The sequence below is a fragment of the Danio aesculapii genome, chromosome 18 (assembly GCF_903798145.1).
Source record: "Danio aesculapii chromosome 18, fDanAes4.1, whole genome shotgun sequence".
Classification (NCBI taxonomy): Eukaryota; Metazoa; Chordata; class Actinopteri; order Cypriniformes; family Danionidae; genus Danio; species Danio aesculapii.
Window position 1 is genome coordinate 52012784 of NC_079452.1, and position 19720 is coordinate 52032503.

The 19720-nt window shown below is 42.3% G+C and overlaps 1 protein-coding gene across 1 annotated transcript in view; it reads right to left on the bottom strand.

Moving 5' to 3' along the window:
* Nucleotides 1-19720, bottom strand: part of slco3a1a (solute carrier organic anion transporter family member 3A1a) — a 123415-nt gene that overhangs the window by 15717 nt on the left and 87978 nt on the right. The window contains exons 3-5 of the mRNA XM_056478669.1: nt 15406-15504; nt 5486-5761; nt 652-816 (exon numbers count right to left, since the gene is read on the bottom strand). Of these exons, the coding sequence (XP_056334644.1) occupies nt 652-816; nt 5486-5761; nt 15406-15504 (540 nt within the window). The remainder of the gene's footprint in view (nt 1-651; nt 817-5485; nt 5762-15405; nt 15505-19720) is intronic.

Below are 19720 nucleotides of genomic sequence, written 5' to 3' on the forward strand. Positions count from 1 at the left end.
TCCAATAACTTGCCTAATTATTCGGACTTAATCGGTCTAGTTACCCTAATAACCAAATGCCCTATATTGCACTTTAAGCTGAATACTGGTACTGTCATTATGGCAAAAAATCAATAAATAAATAAAATAAATTAGTTATTAGAAATTAATTATTAAAACTATGATGTTTATGTGTTAATAAATATATCACTGTTAAACAGCAAAATTCTACAGGAGGGATAATAATGTTGACTTAAATTTTTTTGAGCTGTATTAAAAAGTAAACTACAACAACAAAAACAGCAAAAAATCTAATAGAAATATGCATAAACAATTTGTATAAAACATGTGTCTTAAAATAAATATGAATAAACATATTAAATTTAAAACACAAAATATTAAAAACATATATTTTCTCTAAATAATCTGAAAAGATCAAATGTGCAATCAGAAAATAAAAATAAGATGTAAATTGGTTAAAAATATTAATTTTGTATAAATAAAAAAAAAATAAATAAAATAAATAAATAAATATATATATATATATATATATATATATATATATATATATATATATATATATATATATATATATATATATATATATATATATATATAATAAAATGTGTACTTGTGTGAATGTGCATACAGTATGCATGTATTTCTACACACCCAGCAGCTGGTTAGCAGAAGAGGTGGTAAGGTTGAACTGCTGCTCCAGGTATTTGCCCAGGAAAGCAGCAAAGCCAGCAACAACCGCAATCTCCATACAGGCAGCCAAGACGATACAAGTGAACACTGGGTTTGACAGCAGGTGCTTGGTCACCTTGGGAATAACTGGAGTAAAAAGAAAAAGACAGACGAGCAGTGAAGAGACAGTGAGGATGAACGAGAGACAGACAGGGTTCAGTGAGTAATGACAGCCTATAGTCCAGTCTACGCCATTCAGTAACAGTTAAGATGCCAATGAACTAAAAACATATGATTTATGATGCAATCGACAGACATTCACCCTTTAATTTCCCGTTTCTTTTCTAAGGTGCTGCAGAGCCATTCAGAAGAGTTGTCATTTTGACTGATATTTTTGACAGATGTTTCGGAAACATCAGGACCGAGACTGCATTTATACCAGATGGCAAAGCCTCGAAAAATGCATCAACCAAGTAGGACAAAACAGCTGCCTGCATTAAAGTTTGCCTTTAGCTAGTGGTTTCTGTGCGAGTAATGCATCATGATAGCTAGTATATAATCAGATCTTACATGATTGATGGTTGCTTTTGTACAAAATGAAAGGCTTACAAGTATAGCACAATACCAGCATAACAATTACTCTATTTACAGACAAACAGACCAGAAATGAAAATGGTGGTATGTGAAACTAGAGAGCGACAGTTATCCTGCAAGTGTTTTGGGCTGAAAGCTTTACTTGTATTTCAGTTTTGGCTGAAATCATGTCTAAAATTACAATAACAAAATCCAGATATAAACTAATGCTTTTTGTGGCATGTTTCTAGAATTCTGTGACTTAAATATTAAAAAAAAATGTATGCAAAATGTACAAATGTTCTTGATTCATGCCCTTGGTTTTTACAGCACAGAATTATTCAAAGCACTTTTTGTTTTAGTTTAAACCACACAAGATAATGTTCATAAACAAATCCTTGATATCTCCAGCAGAGTTACTTTTTAACAAGTAGCATAAGGTGAGAGTCAAACACTTCTATCCAGTGAAAGAATAATCGGAACGTTACTGTGAGCAGCAATAAGACACTAAGCACAATGGAGGCAGAATGAACCGCGAGGGAGCAACGATGAGTAATGAACTGCATTTTAGGATCACTGCAGTCATAATGACTGCAACGTCATTACTAAATTTATTGGTTTGTCCTTTTAGGTGCTGTTGTTAGCAAACTGATGCAATGAAAACTGAGCCAATGGTCAAAGAGAGGAGATACATTTTTTTTTTTTAATAAAACAAAAATGGCAGACAGGACGTTTGTACAATGATGACATAATTAGTAAACATTTTCTCTGTATGATCCATGAAGCTGTAAACATAATCTTATGACAACAGACAATTTATAAAATTCTATTATAATTTTTATGAAAATAATAAATTTTTCACCACAAGGTGGTGCTCCGCTGACACTCTTTCAGTATCTTAAGGGCTTTTAAAGGAACACTCCACTTTGTTTGGACTCGAGCCTCGAGCTGCCTTTCCACTGTACACAGACTATAATTGAAGTGTTTGGATGTATTTCGCGTGTTGTTCTTGTTGAAAAACGTCATAAGAACAATGCTTTGTGGCTCAATGTATTACAACAGTGTTTTTTAAAAGTCTAAACACTTTATTGATATAGTGTACAACCAAGCACATGTGGTCAGAACACAAACGAGTCGCAGGTAATAAAGTATTAAGCGTTTCTCCCAAAGTAAAGTCTGTCCTAGTCAGGGCCAAGCAAAATGCCAGCAGGTGTCTGTAGCTCTGCTCACTCTCCGCCTCTTTGCCCTTGTTTAGTATCCCGCCGTGGGTGCGATGATGCACAAACAAAATGGTGACGGTTGGCCGTGCCTACTTGTAGCTTCAGAAACCTATGGGTGATGTCACGGATACTACGTCCATATATTTTACAGTCTATGGTCCGAAATAAAGGAGTGCCAAAGCAAGAGCTTTTATTCTCCGTGCGTTCACCATGGTTGAATGAAAGCAATACTAGAAACTCATAGAACACTAAAAATTTTGTAACGAACGTGGAGACAACATAAAAAATAATATTTTATGAATAGAAATGTTTTTTATAATGTAGACTTTTTTCTAATTAAAAAAATTCTGAAAAAACTACTATTTCCCATCGCGTGCGCACGGACCTGCTTGGACAACGCTTGAATACATCACATCTGGTCAGCCAGTCGCATACGGTCTAGTCGCAGGAGTCTAGACAGTCTAGTCTGGTCTAGTCTAGTATCCGCAGCTCAAATCAGATCCGAATTTTCCGCTTACGGAGATGATGGGAACTCCTGGACTTCTCTCCACTGGAAATTAATGACTCTCGGTCTGTCGCTTGTCGTTTGTCGCGTGCAGTGGAAATGCGGCTTCATTCACACTATGAGCGACTTGCACCAGCAAAGAGACAAGCGACTGTTCATTTCAACGGATGGTGAGCCACTTCCGGCGACCTCCATCTTCACAAGCGACAGCGAACGCTGGCGACCAGGTGTGTTGAGCGAAGCGACAAAGTTGAGAATCCTTTAACTTTATACAAATAAAGAGTGACTTTCTTGAGCGACAGCCAATAGGAACACCAGTAGAGCTCATGTGATCCTCTCTCTGCTCGCTCAGAGGCTGGTTGTATTCTCTGTGCTGTAGACCAACACAGACCTGCGTTTGCAGCAGGTCGCCAACCAGAGCGACAGACAGCTACAAAGTCGCTGCTAGTGTGAATGAGAATGAGGCATCATTTTGCAACTCCCCTAACGTTAACAGTTGCGTTTTACTATTTTTTTATCAATTCAGCCAATCTTCAAGTGTGGAAATAGCACTTTTAGCTTAGCATAGCATAAATCATTGAGATCAGGTTAGATCATTAGCATTTCACTTGAAAAAAAAAGTGTTTTGATTATTTTCCTATTTAAAGCTAGATTGCTCTGTAGTCACATCGTGTACCAGAAAATGAAAAGTTTCTTTTAAAAGGAGCTTTGCTGCTGTACCTTGGCTGCAGCAGGCACAATAATATTACACAGAGCTGTAACCTAACTGAGGACTATTTTTAGAAGCTGCATAATATGACTGCACCTGCATTTTAGAATTTCCTTCATTTTCTTTTTCGGCTTAGTCCCTTTATTCATCTGGGGTCGCCACAGTGGAATGAACCGCCAACTTATCCATCATATGTTTTACACAGCGGATGCCCTTCCAGCTGAAACCCAGTACTGGGAAACATCCATTCACGCTCATTCACACACATACACTATGGCCAAATTAGTTTATTCAATTCACCTATACCGCATGACCTTTACTTACGAAAACACGGGGAGAACATGCAAACTCCACACAGAAATGCCGACTGATCCAGCTGAGGCTTGAACCAGCGACCTTTTTGCTGTGAGGCGACAGTGCTACCCACTGCACCACCGCACCACTTTTTTTTAATATAGCATTTTATAATAAAATTTTAAATGCAAGTGAAAATATTTAAAATTCTTTTATGTCATCCCACTAGGATTCGATACTGTGCTGAAAACTGTGCTGACGTTAGCACATCTACATTGGTGGGCTCCTTTTCAAACTCATTTGCGCATTATTGAACATAATCTTTATCAACATTATGAACCAAAGGCATTGTAAAAGATTCTAAAACTTTTGATTGAAAAATATGATCATGAAGAATCATGTTGATGATTGTTGTCGTCCAGTTATGTTTTCCACAGAGCTTATTTTACTTATTACTTGAAAACCTTCATAATAACAGGAACATTTTGAGGGAACTCATTGCCAAATGAAGAATGAAGAATTGTAACTCATTCCTTTCTAAAATGAATGATAACTCTCTCACATATTCAGACATTTAAAAAAGATCCACTTCTAAATCAGAAAAGTAAACTGCATAATGCAATTCATAGACCACCACTCTATTATATGAATATAAAATGTTAAAGTTGTATCTGGTGATGTTACTTTTATGGGAAAGCACATATGAACACTCAGATTTATATAAGCTAACATAATAACCCTGACCCTGACTTAGCTAACAAACAAAACTGCTACATGAGTACACTGGGATATGTAGAGCGCTGTAAATGGCGAACACTAGAAAATCTGCTTTCAACAAACTCTTCCGGCTGTAGATTCCATGTAAGTCTGCTACTAAGTAAGACTTAAATCTAATTGTCTAATTGCCTCCTCAGTGTATCATTAAGTATAATTCGACATGCGATTAGAGGAACATGTCCGGTACAGTTTAAACAGATTTAAACAGCTCAAGCCTTCAATTTACGTATGCATGCTAATAAAAAAAGACCCACATTAGGTTTTTGTGACTAGAATTTCTTCAAATTCTTTAAAGGGATAGTTCCCCCAAAAATGCAAATTCCTCCATCATTTAGTCACCCTTTACTTGTTCAAAAGTTTTATGATGTTCTTTATTCTGTTAAAAACAAAAGAAGACATTTTGAAGAAAATTGGAAACCTGTAACCATTTACTTCCATAGTATTTATTTGTGCCTATTGTGAAAGTTAATGGTTACAGATTTCAATCTTATTTCGAACTCTACAGAATAAAGAAACCCATAAAAGGGGTGGAACTCCATAAATAGTGAGTAAATTTTCTCTTTTTGGGTGAACTATCCCTTTAAATGCAACTATAACCTCATTGACCTTAAGCAGACTAATCTCAATACGAGACATCACACAGTAACATTGTAGGTCTTAGACTGTGTGGATTGGAAGTGTTTAGCAGTTTTGTAAGTGTGTGTGTGTGTGTGTGTGTAGCGCTATTGGCACTGAGACCTCTAAGCTGCTGGCAGCAGGACAGACTGTTGCTGTTGGGCTGGTAGTTCTGCATGACTCCATTGCTGGGCTTGGATTTCTCAAAATCCTGCGATAAAGACGTGGGCAGCATGGCCTGTTCACTTTCAAGCACTCCCTCCATCTCCTTGCTGGGCAGAGATTGAGGGAAACCAAACATGAAGAGGGCCGAGAAGAAGAGTAAGGCACCGCAGATGAGGAATCCGCCCCACCATGCACCAATCCAGCGCGGGTCATCGGGAGTGATGTTGAGCTGAGCTAAAAAAAGCAAACATATAAATAAATAAATAGCGTGTAGAGGAATGATAGACTCTCTTACATATTCAGACATTTGAAAAGATCCACTTCTAAATCAGAAGTGCAAACTGTGTGATGCAATTCAGAGACATCTGACATCAAAACCAAGTCACTGAGCTGAGCTATTTGGTACATCTTATTCTGCTAAAAATGTCTCAAGTGATTTCGTGTAATATCTGATGCAATGTGTGCAGTTGAAAAAGCCAAAGCCCTTATATTGAAGGAGATGTCCAACACTGACTGCATTGTAATACATTTATATTAGCCACCCATTTAAAAATTATGGGTTGCACTTGCACTTCTTGTTTGAAGTACTTCCACTCAAAATCACTGAAAAGAAATCACTTCAGATAATAAGTGCTACAAACAATTCATATCCGTAGGGAACAATTAGTAAGCGGTATATTTAGCTTTGTGCCTCATTTTAATCCATTATGAAAATAACATTACACTTGGTATTGTAACATATGATTAGCATCACAAGGATATGTGTAGTGAAGCTCTTTTGAGATTGAGTAGTTTTGTTCCTCCAGATTATTTACTCTTTGTATTCTTCACAGTACAGCAATTTTTTTAATTTCTGTAATTTTGTTATATTTGTGGGGGTTAAAGGTGCAGTATGTAAGCTTGACACCCAATGGTTGAACTAGGTATTACATTCCTGGATCAAAACAAACGCAAGCGCAGGTTGCCAGATTGGCCAACTGGAGCGAGTCTAACTATTGAGCTTCTATTTCTTGCAGCTGAACAACAGGATTAACTGACAGTGCTGTTTACCTCAGGTACACCTCATGTGCTTTATTCAGTATCAAATGCTAATAATGTGAGTTTACATGCCATTTTACATGATATTTATTGCCATACTACTGAAAACAGCAGCAGATAGTTCACCTCAGATCTTGAAAATAAAATAAACCGTTTGAAAATCAACTTTAGAACTCAGCATGTACATTTAAAGAGTACATGTAATGTTAAAGAGGTTTAATATGTATTAAACAGATTACAAACCATACCATTTCGTGAGTGAGTGCATATTCTGTGCTTCTGAATGGCTGTATTTAAATTTCTGTCATGTTTCGTCTGGTGCAAACAGCCAAATTGCTAATCGCTACAAATCTCGTCACTTAGCATATTGTTAGGACACGCGGTTACGGTGCAACCTGCTCACCTAATGTTTACATTAGTAATATTTATATTATTTGCTAATTAATAATCACTTCATGGGGAGCTCTGAATCTGAATCTGAATTTCATAATCTGCTACTGTCCACCGGAGGTCACATTTCAATCACGAAAAATCAACTTTTCTGAATGAATAAATGAAATATGCGGTTCCCCTTCGGATGGGGAACTCCAATGCTATGTGGAAACTTCCACTATGGGGATTTCGTCAGAATCCAATCATCTGAAAGAGTATAAAAACGGGCCAATGAAATGCCAATGAGTTGGCAGCGTCAGCGTGCACAGCTGGCGTCAATGACAATCAGTCATGCTATAAAGACGCAGCCAGTGCCATGCTCGACATCCTTTCCTTTCGCTTTCAGAGCCTTTCACGAAGCTTCTGAGAGAGTCTTTGAGGGTATCTCCAACCTGTGTCTACAGAGAGAGATCGAGAAGCAGCTTCTCCCGGTCCAGAGCGCGTATACGCAGTGGCAGATGGTCGAGCTGGGTATTTCTCCCTTGCCTGGCGTCCTTTGGGTCCGGTCCTCCAAGAGCGGTTTGTATATAGGAAAAAAGCTTTCCTAAAAGAGCAACACGGTCGTGCAGCGCGTCTTTATCAAGACGTCACTCCGACCGTGCGTTTCTGGATGCGGTGGTTTCCTATCCCCGGATGATGGGCACGAGCACAGCGTTTCATGTCTGGGGGTCCAGCATGTTAATGCGGTGCTCGCGGGCAGTGCATGCCATCACTGATGTCATGTCTGTTGCGCAGTTAAGATCGCGGCTCGCTCTTGCAAAAGAGCCACCCACCCCAGTTGTCCCCCGCACTGCGGTTGGCACTCGGGCAGATCTGAGGGCTTCAGTGAGAGTAAATCCGCCGCCCCCGGGCCGTGGACCTCTCGCTCCTCCACGCGCTCCATCCAAGCTTCAGGTGAAGAGAAGCGTTCCGTCCTTGGATGGTCGCTCTCTCACCTGATGACACCGGGGGTCAGATGTCCATCGCTGCATCGGAGGATGGGCTGTCATTGTCTGATGAGGATGCGAGCCCGCTCGCTCCCTCCCTCCGGGGAGGAGAGCGCGGCGTTAGCATCTAAAAAGCAGACGTGATGGCCGTGCTTTCTCGGGCTGCTTCGGCCGTGGGTCTGGTGATGGTTTATCCCCCAGCCCCGCGGCCGGACCGACTAGATGGGTGTATGTGGAGGATATAAGGAGGCAAGACCTTCAAAGCCTCCCGTCCCCTTCTTCCCGGAAGTGCACAGTAAGCTCACGCTGTCCTGAGGGCACTTTTTTTCTGCCCGATCTGCGTGCGCTTCCATCCTCACCATCCTTGGAGGTTGGGCTGTCAAGGTCTGACGAGGATTCGAACCCGCTCGCTCCCTCCGGGACTTTGAGCGCGGCGTCGAATCCAGAAGCAGACTTTGCGGCTGTGCTTCCCCAGGCTGCTTCGGCCGTGGCTCTGGAGATGGTTTATCCCCCAGCTCCGCGGCCGGACCGATTAGAGGGGTGTGATGTGGAGGATGAAGGCGAGACCTTCTAAGCCTCCCCATCCCCTTCTTCCTGGATGGGCACAGTAGGCTCACGCAGTGTGCTGCGTGCGCCTTCCCCCTCACCATGCACGCTATGGCCACCTACCAGCGCTACCAAGCGCAGGCGCTGGCCCGGCTGCGCGAGGATGGTTCTGACCCAGGACTGAGCATGCGCTCCGCACCGCAACCGACTATGCTCTTACAAAAAAAAAAAAAAAAAAAAGTCGGCTGTGTGTGCCCTGGGAAGGACGATGATCACATCCGTGATCCAGGAATGCCACCTCAGGCTAAACCTGGTGATGTGCGTGACGTTGACAAAGTTCGCTTTCTTAACTCACCCATATCCCAGGCTGGCCTGTTCGGCGACACTGGCGGTGAATTCGCCCAGGAATTCACGCCGGTGATAGAGCAGTCGGAGGCGATGGGCGAGGTCTCTATCGGCGGGATTGTATGACCGCTCCCCCCCGCCGAGCCATCCACATCCACTGCTTTTTCGCCGAGGACGCCCGCCCGCAGCTTTGCTTCGCCGCCCCCGCCTGCGCCTCCGGCCACGCGGCTGCGCCGAGCATCGCGCCGGCAACCAGCGTCCCCCGCCCAGGGCGCCGCTAAGTTCGGTAAAACGGACCGCGAAGCGTCCCTGAGGCGGGCCATCTGGGGAGGAGGGAATTTGCTCTTTCCCCGCTGGAGGGCGGGGCACGTTATTTAAAGGCGTAAAAAAAAAAAAAACGCCATCAAAATCCTCAGTGAAAGAGCACTTTTCCCCTCCTCTGGATGTGACAGCCCGAACACTGCCAGTCTGGGACGCTATGCCTTCCAGCTCGCAGGATCGGTGCATTTCGCCACTGGCTCATGGAGCACGAGAGAACGGTCTCCTTTCTTTCCACTCCCAGCCCCTCTCCTGGAGTTTGAGTGCGAGACGAGAACATCTCCTCTTCTGCTCTCCTGTGGGACCCCAGCGCTCCCCGGATGAGCCCACTCACTTCACGCTGCCCCGCCGCTGGCACGTCAGCGATCGTGCGGGTGGGACCATTTGCGGGGGCTCTGCCTGCCTGGTTAGCGCGGGCCAGCCCATCGCAATGGCTCATCCATACGACCAGACTCGGCTATGCGATTCAGTTCGCTAAACGGCCTCCCAGGTTCACGGGCGACCAGGGTCAGTCCTGCGTCCGCCCCTGTCTTGCGAGAGGAGATTGCTGTCCTCCTGGCGAAGGATGCAATCGAGCCGGCCCTCCAGCCGAGATGGAGCGCGGGTTTTACAGCCCGCACTTCATCGTGCCCCCCAAAAAAAAAAAAAAAAAAAAGCGGTGGGCTATGGCTAATCCTATATCTGCACATTTTGAACCGCTGCCTTCACAGGCTGCGCTTCGGAATGCTTACGCAGATGCGCATCACGCGATGCGTTCGTCCTCAGGATTGGTTTGCAGCAATAGATCTGAAGGACGCGTATTTTCATATCTCCACACTTCCACGCCACCGGCAGTTTTTGCGGTTTGCGTTTGAAGGTCGAGCGGGGCAATACACGGTCCTCCCCTTCGGGCTCTCTCTGTCTCCGCGAGTTTTCACCAAGCTCGCGGGGGGTGCCCTCGCGCCCCTTCGGCTCGCCGGCATCCGCACGCTCAATTATTTCGATGACTGGCTGATTTTTAGCCCACTCTCGGGAGCAATTGATTATGCACAGAGACAAGGTGCTCCGGCACCTCCGCCCGTTGGGGTTTCAGGTCAACCGAGAAAAGAGCAAGCTCGCCCCCGTGCAGAGCATCTCCTTTCTCGGGTTGGAGCTGGACTCGATCACTATGGAGGCGCGCCTCTCACGAGAGCGCGCCGAGGTAATGCTGAACTGTCAGAGAGTTCGACAGAAAAAAGAAGTGGTCCCCCTGAAATTATTTCAGAGGCTCCTGGGGCATATGGCATCCGTAGCCGCGGCCACGCCGCTCGGATTGCTCCATATGAGACCACTACAGCATTGGCTTCACGATCGGGTCCCCAGACGCGCATGGCACGCGGGCCCACACCGAGTGACTGTCACTGCGCTGTGTCACCGCACCCGCACCCCCTGGAAAGGACCCCTCCTTCCTACGGGCCAGTGTGCCCCTAGGTCAGGCGTCCAGGCAGGCTGTCGTTTCGGCAGATGCCTCCAGTATGGGGTGGGGGGGCCGTGTGTAGCGGGCATGCTGCTGCGGACCTGTGGAGGGGAACCCAGCTGCATTGGCATATCAACTGCCTAGAGCTGTTGGCAGTGTTTCTCGCTCGGCGCCGCTTTTTACCGGTGCTGAGGGGGCAACACGTGCTGGTCAGGACGGACAGCATGGCCGCGGTAGCGTATTCCATCCGGATGGGGGGTATACGCTCCCGCTGCATGTCTCAGCTCGCTCGCCGTCTGCTCCTCTGGAGTCATACGCGGCTGAAGTCGCTGCTTGCTATTCACACCCCGGATGGGCTCAACCGTGCGGCCAACAGGCTCTCACGGCAGCTCCTTCCCCGGGAGAATGGCGACTCCACCCCGAGTCATGCGTAAGTATGCACTCCCCCCAGTGAGCCTACTCGCGCAGTTTCTGTGCAAGGTCAGGGAGGACGAGGGGCAGGTCTTGCTAGTTGCGCCCCTGGCCCAACCGGACCTGGATATCAGAACTCTCCCTCCTCGCGACGCCCCCCCTGGCGAGTCCCTTTGAGAGAGGACCTACTCTCTCAGGGACAGGGCACCATCTGGCACCCTCGCTTAGTTCTGTGGAACCTCCACGTGGGGTCCATAAGACGCGACGAGGAAGACTTAGGTAACCTACCGGTGGCGGTGGTTAATACCATCACTCAGGCTAGTGCACCCTCTACGAGGCATGCCTACGCCCTGGAGTGGAGTCTATTCACTGAGTGGTGCGCTTCTCGCCGAGAAGACCCCCGATCTTGCCAGATCAGTGTTGTGCTTTCTTTCCTTCAGGACAGGTGGAGCGAAGGCTGTCGCGCTCCACACTGAGGGTTTACGTGGCCACCATCTCCGCTCATCATGATGCGTGGATGGCGGCACCGTGGGGAGGCATAACCTCATCATCCAGTTCCTCAGAGGTGCGAGGCGGATGTTTTCCCCCGCCCCCCTCTCATACCCTCTTGAGATCTCGCGGTAGTGCTACGAGCCTACGTGGGGATCCCTTCGAACCACTCGACTCAGTATCCTTGAGATTTCTGTCCTTGAAGACAGCTCTGCTGGTCGTGTTGGCATCGGTTAAGAGGGTTAGGTACCTGGAGGCATTTTCGGTCAGTGACTCGTGCCTAGAATTCGGGCCGGCCTACTCTCACGTTGTCCTGAGACCCCGGCCCGGCTATGTGCCCAAGGTTCCTACCACGCCGTTTAACAATCAGGTAGTGAGCCTGCAAGCGCTGCCCGCGGAGGAGGCAGACCCAGCCCTTTCATTGTTGTGTCCTGTTCGCGCTTTGCGAATATATGGGGACCACACTCAGAGCCTTAGATCCTCTGACCAGCTCTTTGTCCATTACAGTGGTCGGCAGATGGGAAGTGCCGTATCTAAACAGAGGTTGGCCCACTGGGTAGTGGATGCCATCTCCCTCGCCTTTGGGCCAGGGTGAGCCGTGTCCCCCGGGGGTGAGAGCGCACTCCATTACGGAGCATCGCATCCTCCTGGGCGTTAGCACGCGGCGCCTCTCTGACAGACATTTGTAGAGCTACGGGTTGGGTGACACCCAATACATTTGCAAGGTTACAATCTGCGAGTGGAGCCGGTTTCCTCAAGGGTATTAGGCAACCCTTGGTGATTGAGGAAACGATTCGGTTGAGGTGTCGAAACACGCTTGCTGCGCCACTCTCCCTAACCCGGAGATCTGTGCGCTTTTTCAGCTTTGTCAGTTTAGTTCCCCATTTCTTTGGCGAACCCTGCAGAGTTCCTCCGAGGCCCCCAGCACCTGACTCAGCTGAGGAGTCAGGTGTTGGCCCGTTACGTTGTCGGCATGCCCGCTGGTCAGCCCGCGTTCTGGGTATAGGTGCCTGCTATGTGTGATCCCCGCTGGCGATCCCATACGTTCACACAAGCCACGGTATAGTCCCCCCTTCTAGGGCAGGCTCGTGTCTTCCCTCCCCGCTAACCATCCTTATGCTAGGACCCCCCCCATCTCTGGGCTGGTCCATAGATTGTCACCAGGTCTCCCCTCTGGGTAGCAGGTGAGCTCCGCAGCGTCCTCCCTATCGGGACTGAACGCTTTCCCAACGTACTGTCGTATCAAAACCTTTTTACAGGGTTATTGCGACTCCCCGAAAAATATAACCGTTTCTGAACAGGTAAGTGAGGGCCAGGGGACACGTTGGAAGACTGTGTCTCGGGGCGTTGTAGGTGCGCTTGCTCTACTGCGTGGCACACCCTTCGCCAGGGGCGCAGTAAGGTTCTTTCGTTGTGGCGTTTTCCATAGATTTCCCCATAGTGGAAGTTTCCACATAGCATTGGAGTTCCCCATCCGAAGGGGAACGCTACGGTTACTAAAGTAACCCTTCGTTCCCCGAGGGGGGGAACGGAAATGCTATGTTCCTTCGCCACAACGATTGTCCCTTAGCTGTTGAGCGTGAAAGTCTCTTCAGCTAGAAAAGGATGTCGAGCATGGCACTGGCTGCGTCTTTATAGCATGACTGATTGTCATTGACGCCAGCTGTGCACGCTGACGCTGCCAACTCATTGGCATTTCATTGGCCCGTTTTTATACTCTTTCAGATGATTGGATTCTGACGAAATCCCCATAGTGGAAGTTTCCACATAGCATTTCCGTTCCCCCCCTCGGGGAACGAAGGGTTACTTTAGTAACCGTAGCGTTTTCCACCAAGACATCCCGGGGGGCTGAAATATAATTGGCTAAAGTGGCATTGGGTGCATTAAAAGAACTAAAACAAAGACAGCGGTCTGGCACAGAACGCCTATTTTCAAAGCAGAATAACTGACTTCAGCATTGTTCTTCAGATAAACAAGAATGTTCACTTAGCATGTTTCTTTAATATCTGCAAACATATTATGATATTTTTATGCTTTAAAAGAGTCAAAAACTTACATAAAGCACCTTTAATCATGGTGTGCTGAAAGTAATTTGTTCATACTAATAAGTTGCCTTATATTGTTTGATGAATGTCAATATATTGGTCGATAGCAGTAATTTTTCAAATACTATTGGCAGATAAGTTTTTCTGTCAGGTTCTTTATTTTGAAGGTGTGGTTGATTTTTAATTTGATGCCACTGAGAGTCACAACACCTGAGCACACTGAGTTCACATTCTCCCTTTAACGTTTTAATAAACTAAAAAGTAATAAACTAACTCTCTGGGCATGCAACAGTCTAGGTGGTACACTTATTTGGGGCTTCTCCACACCGTAACTCTCCCAGATGTGGAAAGGCAGTGGATATATATTTAAAACACACTAGCCCTGTTGGTTAGATTACATTTTTTTGTAAATATTTATTTGAGAAAAATTTTAGTTAAATTCCTTTTTCAGATATGCCTTACAGCAGGGGTGTCAAACGTACGGCCGGATCAGGCACGCAAACGGGTGTAATCTGGCCCGCAAGATGATTCTGTAAAGTAAAAAAAGAGCTGCAATTTTTCAATAAAAAAACTGCTGTACCAATAGTGTCCACTGGATGGCAGAATTGCAAACTGTTAATTTCATCCAATCCAGAAGCTTGAATCAGCGTCAGTTTGACAGCCTTCTCAGAGAGAAAGACCACATCTATATCCTGCCAAACCACACTGAGGTGTTCTCACAAGGAAACGTAACTATTTTACATTTTGTCAGTTTAGTTTACTGCAGTCGTATGAAAATGTACGATATAAAAAAGAAGGCGTGGCACCCAACACACACTCCTAAACCCGACCGTCACTGGTGGAAAAGCAAATCGTACTAAATTGTACGAATGAGATCATACAAATTCATATAAATTATCCACTAAATTAAAATGTTACGAATTGCCGTAAGATTTTTTTGTCCAATGTTTTATGTTGATTGTATTAAAACAAAGAAAACAATCTGAAGTTGTTGTTTTTAAGTTATATGATATCTACCGGCAGTTCATTCTGCTGTGGTGACCCCCGATTAATAAAGGGACTAAGCGGAAAAGAAAATGAATGAATGAATGAATGAATTACATATACCATGATTTTACCAGTCCGTTCCACTTGTGAATAGATTTTCCTACATGTGGCTTGTAAGCTGAAATGAGTTTGACACCCCTACCTTACAGTATATCACACTTTTTGTTAATGCCCGTTTGAGATTAGCTAAAGATAACAGTAGACGTAAATGCACTTGCTGAATAAATTCTGATGTAGTGAACATAAATCCAACATGACTAATCTGCTGCTTCCATTGATAGTGTTTGTGGATAGATTTGCTTTACGTTGAAACACAGCTAACATCTTTCTGTATTACGTGTGTAGTTTTGGGTGACAATAGAGGAATGGAAGAACATTTTCTGTAAATAAAATATAATTTTGCGGACATTTGAGAAAAGCTTCTCAAACAACAATGACAACAAAACTCTACATGACGAAATTCACAGAAATCTAACATCAAAACTAAGTCACTGATCCACTTGATGTATTTTATTCCACAAAAATATTTATCTAAAGAGATTTGTTGCTATATTTAATGCAATGTGTCTATTACAGAGATGCCAACATAGTGTATCAGCAAGCAGGAATGTGGATCCTAAGCGTGGCTGAAATGAATGCCAAATTTTTTGTGCTCTTCTTTTTCAGATTCACTCGCTGATTATTGATTGTGACAGTGAGCCAGAATTTGAGGCCTTGCGCTTTCAATTATTCAAAAGACACAAGAGCCGTGGTGGTAAGAAACAAAATGCCTAGCAGCATTTTCTGTTGTTCTGAGTGTTTGTGTTGTATTTGGATTTGGAGCGCAGAGGATGAACAGAAACTCACTTGTGTCAATGAACAAAGCATCCACATAAAAGTTGGTACAGACGGATCCCAGGATGAAACCACATGCAGGTCCAAACACCAATGTGGAAAAGAGGATACCTGAAAGGCAATGGTAAAAAATCATCAAAAATCTTATTTCAGACACACAATAATAAACCGAGCATGCATATATTGAAGTTAAAGTGAAAAGTTAAAGTTAAGTTAAAGTAAATAGAGTGAAGTTTCACAAATTAATTTGGAGAGGAACACGTGATATGACTGATCGCGGCTGGTCTCCCATCAGTAATCATTAGTAAGCCAGTCCGATTAATTCAAACTCACTATAAATAGCCCATCTAGTATTACTCCATTGTCTTCATTTTTTGAAGAATCTCCCCTTTTCCTCCTTTACCAGGGGAAGCTCTCGAGAACTACCTGATCTCGTACCCCCTTACATGCTCATCGACCAGGCGGGAGCCCTGGGGTCAATTATCTCTGAGCTCAGTGTTCTCTCCTGGGACAGCATGCCAAACTTGCTTATTATCAAGCAATATCTAAGTGTGAAATATCTAACTATCTAACTAAATATCTAACTCTTGAAATGATGCTAATTATTGTAGTACAAGAACAAAATTATTTTAGCGCCCATGAGATACTTATTTGTTGAGAAACTGTGGTTTAATTAAAAATGTTTATATATACAGTACATGTATTTATATATGTATTTATTTATATATATATTTATAGTTTTGTGTCTAATTATTATATTCCTATAATAATCCAGATTATATAAAGTTGAAGTCAAAATTATTAAACCCTCTTTGATTTTTTTTCTTTTTTAAATATTTCCCAAATGATGTTTAACAGAGCAAGGAAATTTTCACAGTATGTCTGATAATATTTTTTTCTTCTGGAGAAAGTCTTATTTGTTTTATTTCAGCTAGAATAAAACTGTTTTTAATTAAAAAAACTTTTTAAGGTCAATATTACTGTCAATATTATTAATATCATAGCCTCTTTAAGCTATATTTTTTGATGGTCTACAGAACTAACCATCGGTATACAATAACTTGCCTAATTACCCTTTCCTGCCTAGTTAACCTAATTAGCCTAGTTAAGCCTTTAAATGTCACTTCAATCTGTATAAAAGTGTCTTGAAGAATATCTAGTAAAGTATTATTTACTGTCATCATGGCAAAGATAAAATAAATCCGTTATTAGAAAGGAGTTATTAAAACTGTTATGTTTAGAAATGCGATGCGGTGGCACAGTGGGTAGCTAAAATTGACCGTAGTGTATAATTGTGTGTGTGAATGAGTGTGTATGGATGTTTCCCTGAAATGGGTTGCGGCCTGAAGGGCATCCGCTGCATAAAACAAATGCTGGATAAGTTGGCGGTTCATTCCACTGTGGCAACCCCAAGTTAATAAAGGGACTCAGCCAAAAAGAAAATGAATGAACGAATGTTTAGAAATGTGTTTAGAATGTCTTCTCTCTGTTAAACATAAATGGGGGAAAAAATAAAAAGGGGGGCTAATAATTCAGGGGGGACTTCAACTGTATATATATATATTCTCACTATTACAATTTAAAGATGTTATATGCAATCAATGTAAAATGTATTGTAAATAAATGTAAAATGTCAATAATATCTTGAGCTGGGCAATTTGGCCTAAAATCAAAATCTCGATTAATTGAACAATTTAAATCGATTACGATTAATGAATAATTATTTTATTTATTTATTGCTCTTATAGTTCACTGACAGGTTTTGTACAATAAATATGCTTACATATTAAAGTGAGAGATTTTTGAATGAAGGGTGCATTACTTTAAAATAATTGAAGGAAACACACAACTATCTACTATCTATGATTATTTATTAACTGAAATTAAATCACGCATGGCCTAAAACCATATAATAACTTCCACTTTTAGAAAAAAATATTATTTTCAATGTTTTTTACATTAAAAAGTAGAAAATAAGCAGTATATCTTCTAAAAAAACTCTTGTATATCCTGCAAATAATATTTTAAACAGTGTATTTTTTACATCTTCTGTAAACAAATATTTTAATGTAAAAAAAACATATGTAATGGACAATATGCCATCTCAAATCATCTCTGGCGCAGCTTCCAATTATTGCCACTATAGTGCAAAATAAGGCTCAAGAATAGGCCCATCGTCCTACTTGACCAGAGATCAGATGTGGCTGCAAACCTTGACTACACGCATGATTGGGAAAGTAATTGAAAAAAATTGACCTGGAAAATTAGATCGATTATAGGTTCTGAATGTCGATTTCGATTACTTTCGATTACTGCCCTAGTAATAACTAATATTATTACAGTAGTAAATATTATTACTGAAGGAAATATTTCGTATCAAGCCACAAGGTGGCGCACTCAACCAAATAAATGGTCTCTTCTTAAAAACAGATCTGATCTTATTTGCCTTTTAAAAATACATGGACACTTTTTCTTTGAGATATCTTTCATCCTTTTCACACATTCCAGATTTTCTTCAAGTATCAAGCAGAATCATTAAAGTTGTTGAAGTCAGTGTCTGAACTAAGATTATTTCCTGATGCATTGCTTAAATGAAACAATTACACTTTGAATATCATTTAGTAATTACATGTAAAGTAATACTAAAAACAGAATACTAAAGACAAGCGTTCAAGCCAACTTCCTTCGCAAATTATAACCATACGCCATCTGAACAAATAATCAAATAAAAGTGAAGAATGACAACTAATTTTCCCCACAGTCAGAGTCATTCAGCAGGGTTGACACTTTTGCATACAAAGCAAGAAAAAAGGGATTTGCTTTGGAGAGAAATGGAGTGGCAGAGCTGCGCTGGCACCTCTCAGAAGCGGCAGACATCTGGGCCACAAATCCCTATTAATATGCTGTCAAAAAGTGTGACAGCGGCCCAGTACTATTCCTGCGGGTCACATGAAGCTTCGAGCTTATCCGGGCACTCTCATCAGCTTTCCCATGCACTGCCATTCTCTTATTAAAACACACAATATTGTTTCATTACGGAGAGACACTGCTGTTTAATGCACCTGTCAATTTTGAGATTCTGTCTTTTTTGGCTTTCATGAAGTGTTTTTTTTTGTTTCCAATACACTTTTTGTTGTACTTTATTAGTCCATGTCTTCAGATTTCAAATATATACTACAGTGCATATTTTACAGGCCGTTTTCTCAAAGGCCTCTTTTTTTCTCCTGTACAATCATTTCAGCAGCCCTTAATTTTACTGAGGGATTTGTTAATACATAGTACGCCTCATTTTAGACGTACATAGAATCTGTGCACGCAGAAACCTGCAGATTTTAAGCCTATCATTGAGTTTATTTATTTACTTGTGTTAATGTAAGTTTAAATTTATATTAAAATGTATTATGTTTGTAAAGTCAGGTCTTTTAGTAGATCTATTATATGGGAGACTTGCTTTGTTTACCAAATAAGTGGATCTACTTTGATTTGCATTGTAAACATTAAATAAAAGTTAAAGAGGTATTATTTTTTATTTCATACACTGTAAAACCCAAAAAGTTAAGGTAACTTAAACTATTTGAGGAAGCCGATTGCAACAAACCATTTAAGTTCAAAAACTAACCTTAATGAGTACTGTGAACTGAGTAAACAAAGCAATTTGAGCACAGTAAAACCCAATAAATGAAGAGAACTCAAACCAACTGAGTACTGTAAAACCCAATAAGTTAAGGCAACTCAAACCGTTTGAGGAAACTGATTGGTACAAACCATTTGAGTTAAAAAAAAACAATCTATATGAGTACTGTGAACTTACTCCATTTAAGTTGAAGTAATGAGGTATTTAATTAACGTATACCTTCAACACAGTTCAAAACTCTTTTCAAATGAGTAGAATTAACTTTTAGTAAATTTTGAGTTAACTACACTCATTTCATTTGATAAAGTTGACTGTTGGGTTTTACAGTGTATATGAAGTTTTTAGTTACAATTTTTCCAAAATCATTCAACATAAATCTGCAGATTTTTTACTAAATTCTCAGCAGAAATAGCAAAAAATGTTGGCAGATTCTGTCTGGCCCTACTCATATATTATTTTTAATCTACCAAATAAAGAACAAAAGAAGTGAAAATGTATTTTCAGAATTATGGAGTGACAAAAGAGTTTCCTAAATTCCTTCAACCTTAAAAGAAAACTGGCTTCATCACATGTTCAGATTATTGTGCTAGAAATGTATGCTAATTAGGGATGCCACATTACTCTGTATAATATTGAACCATTCAGTAAATCCTCCACGATGCAATATGTATATGGATATAGCGGTTTTTCAGT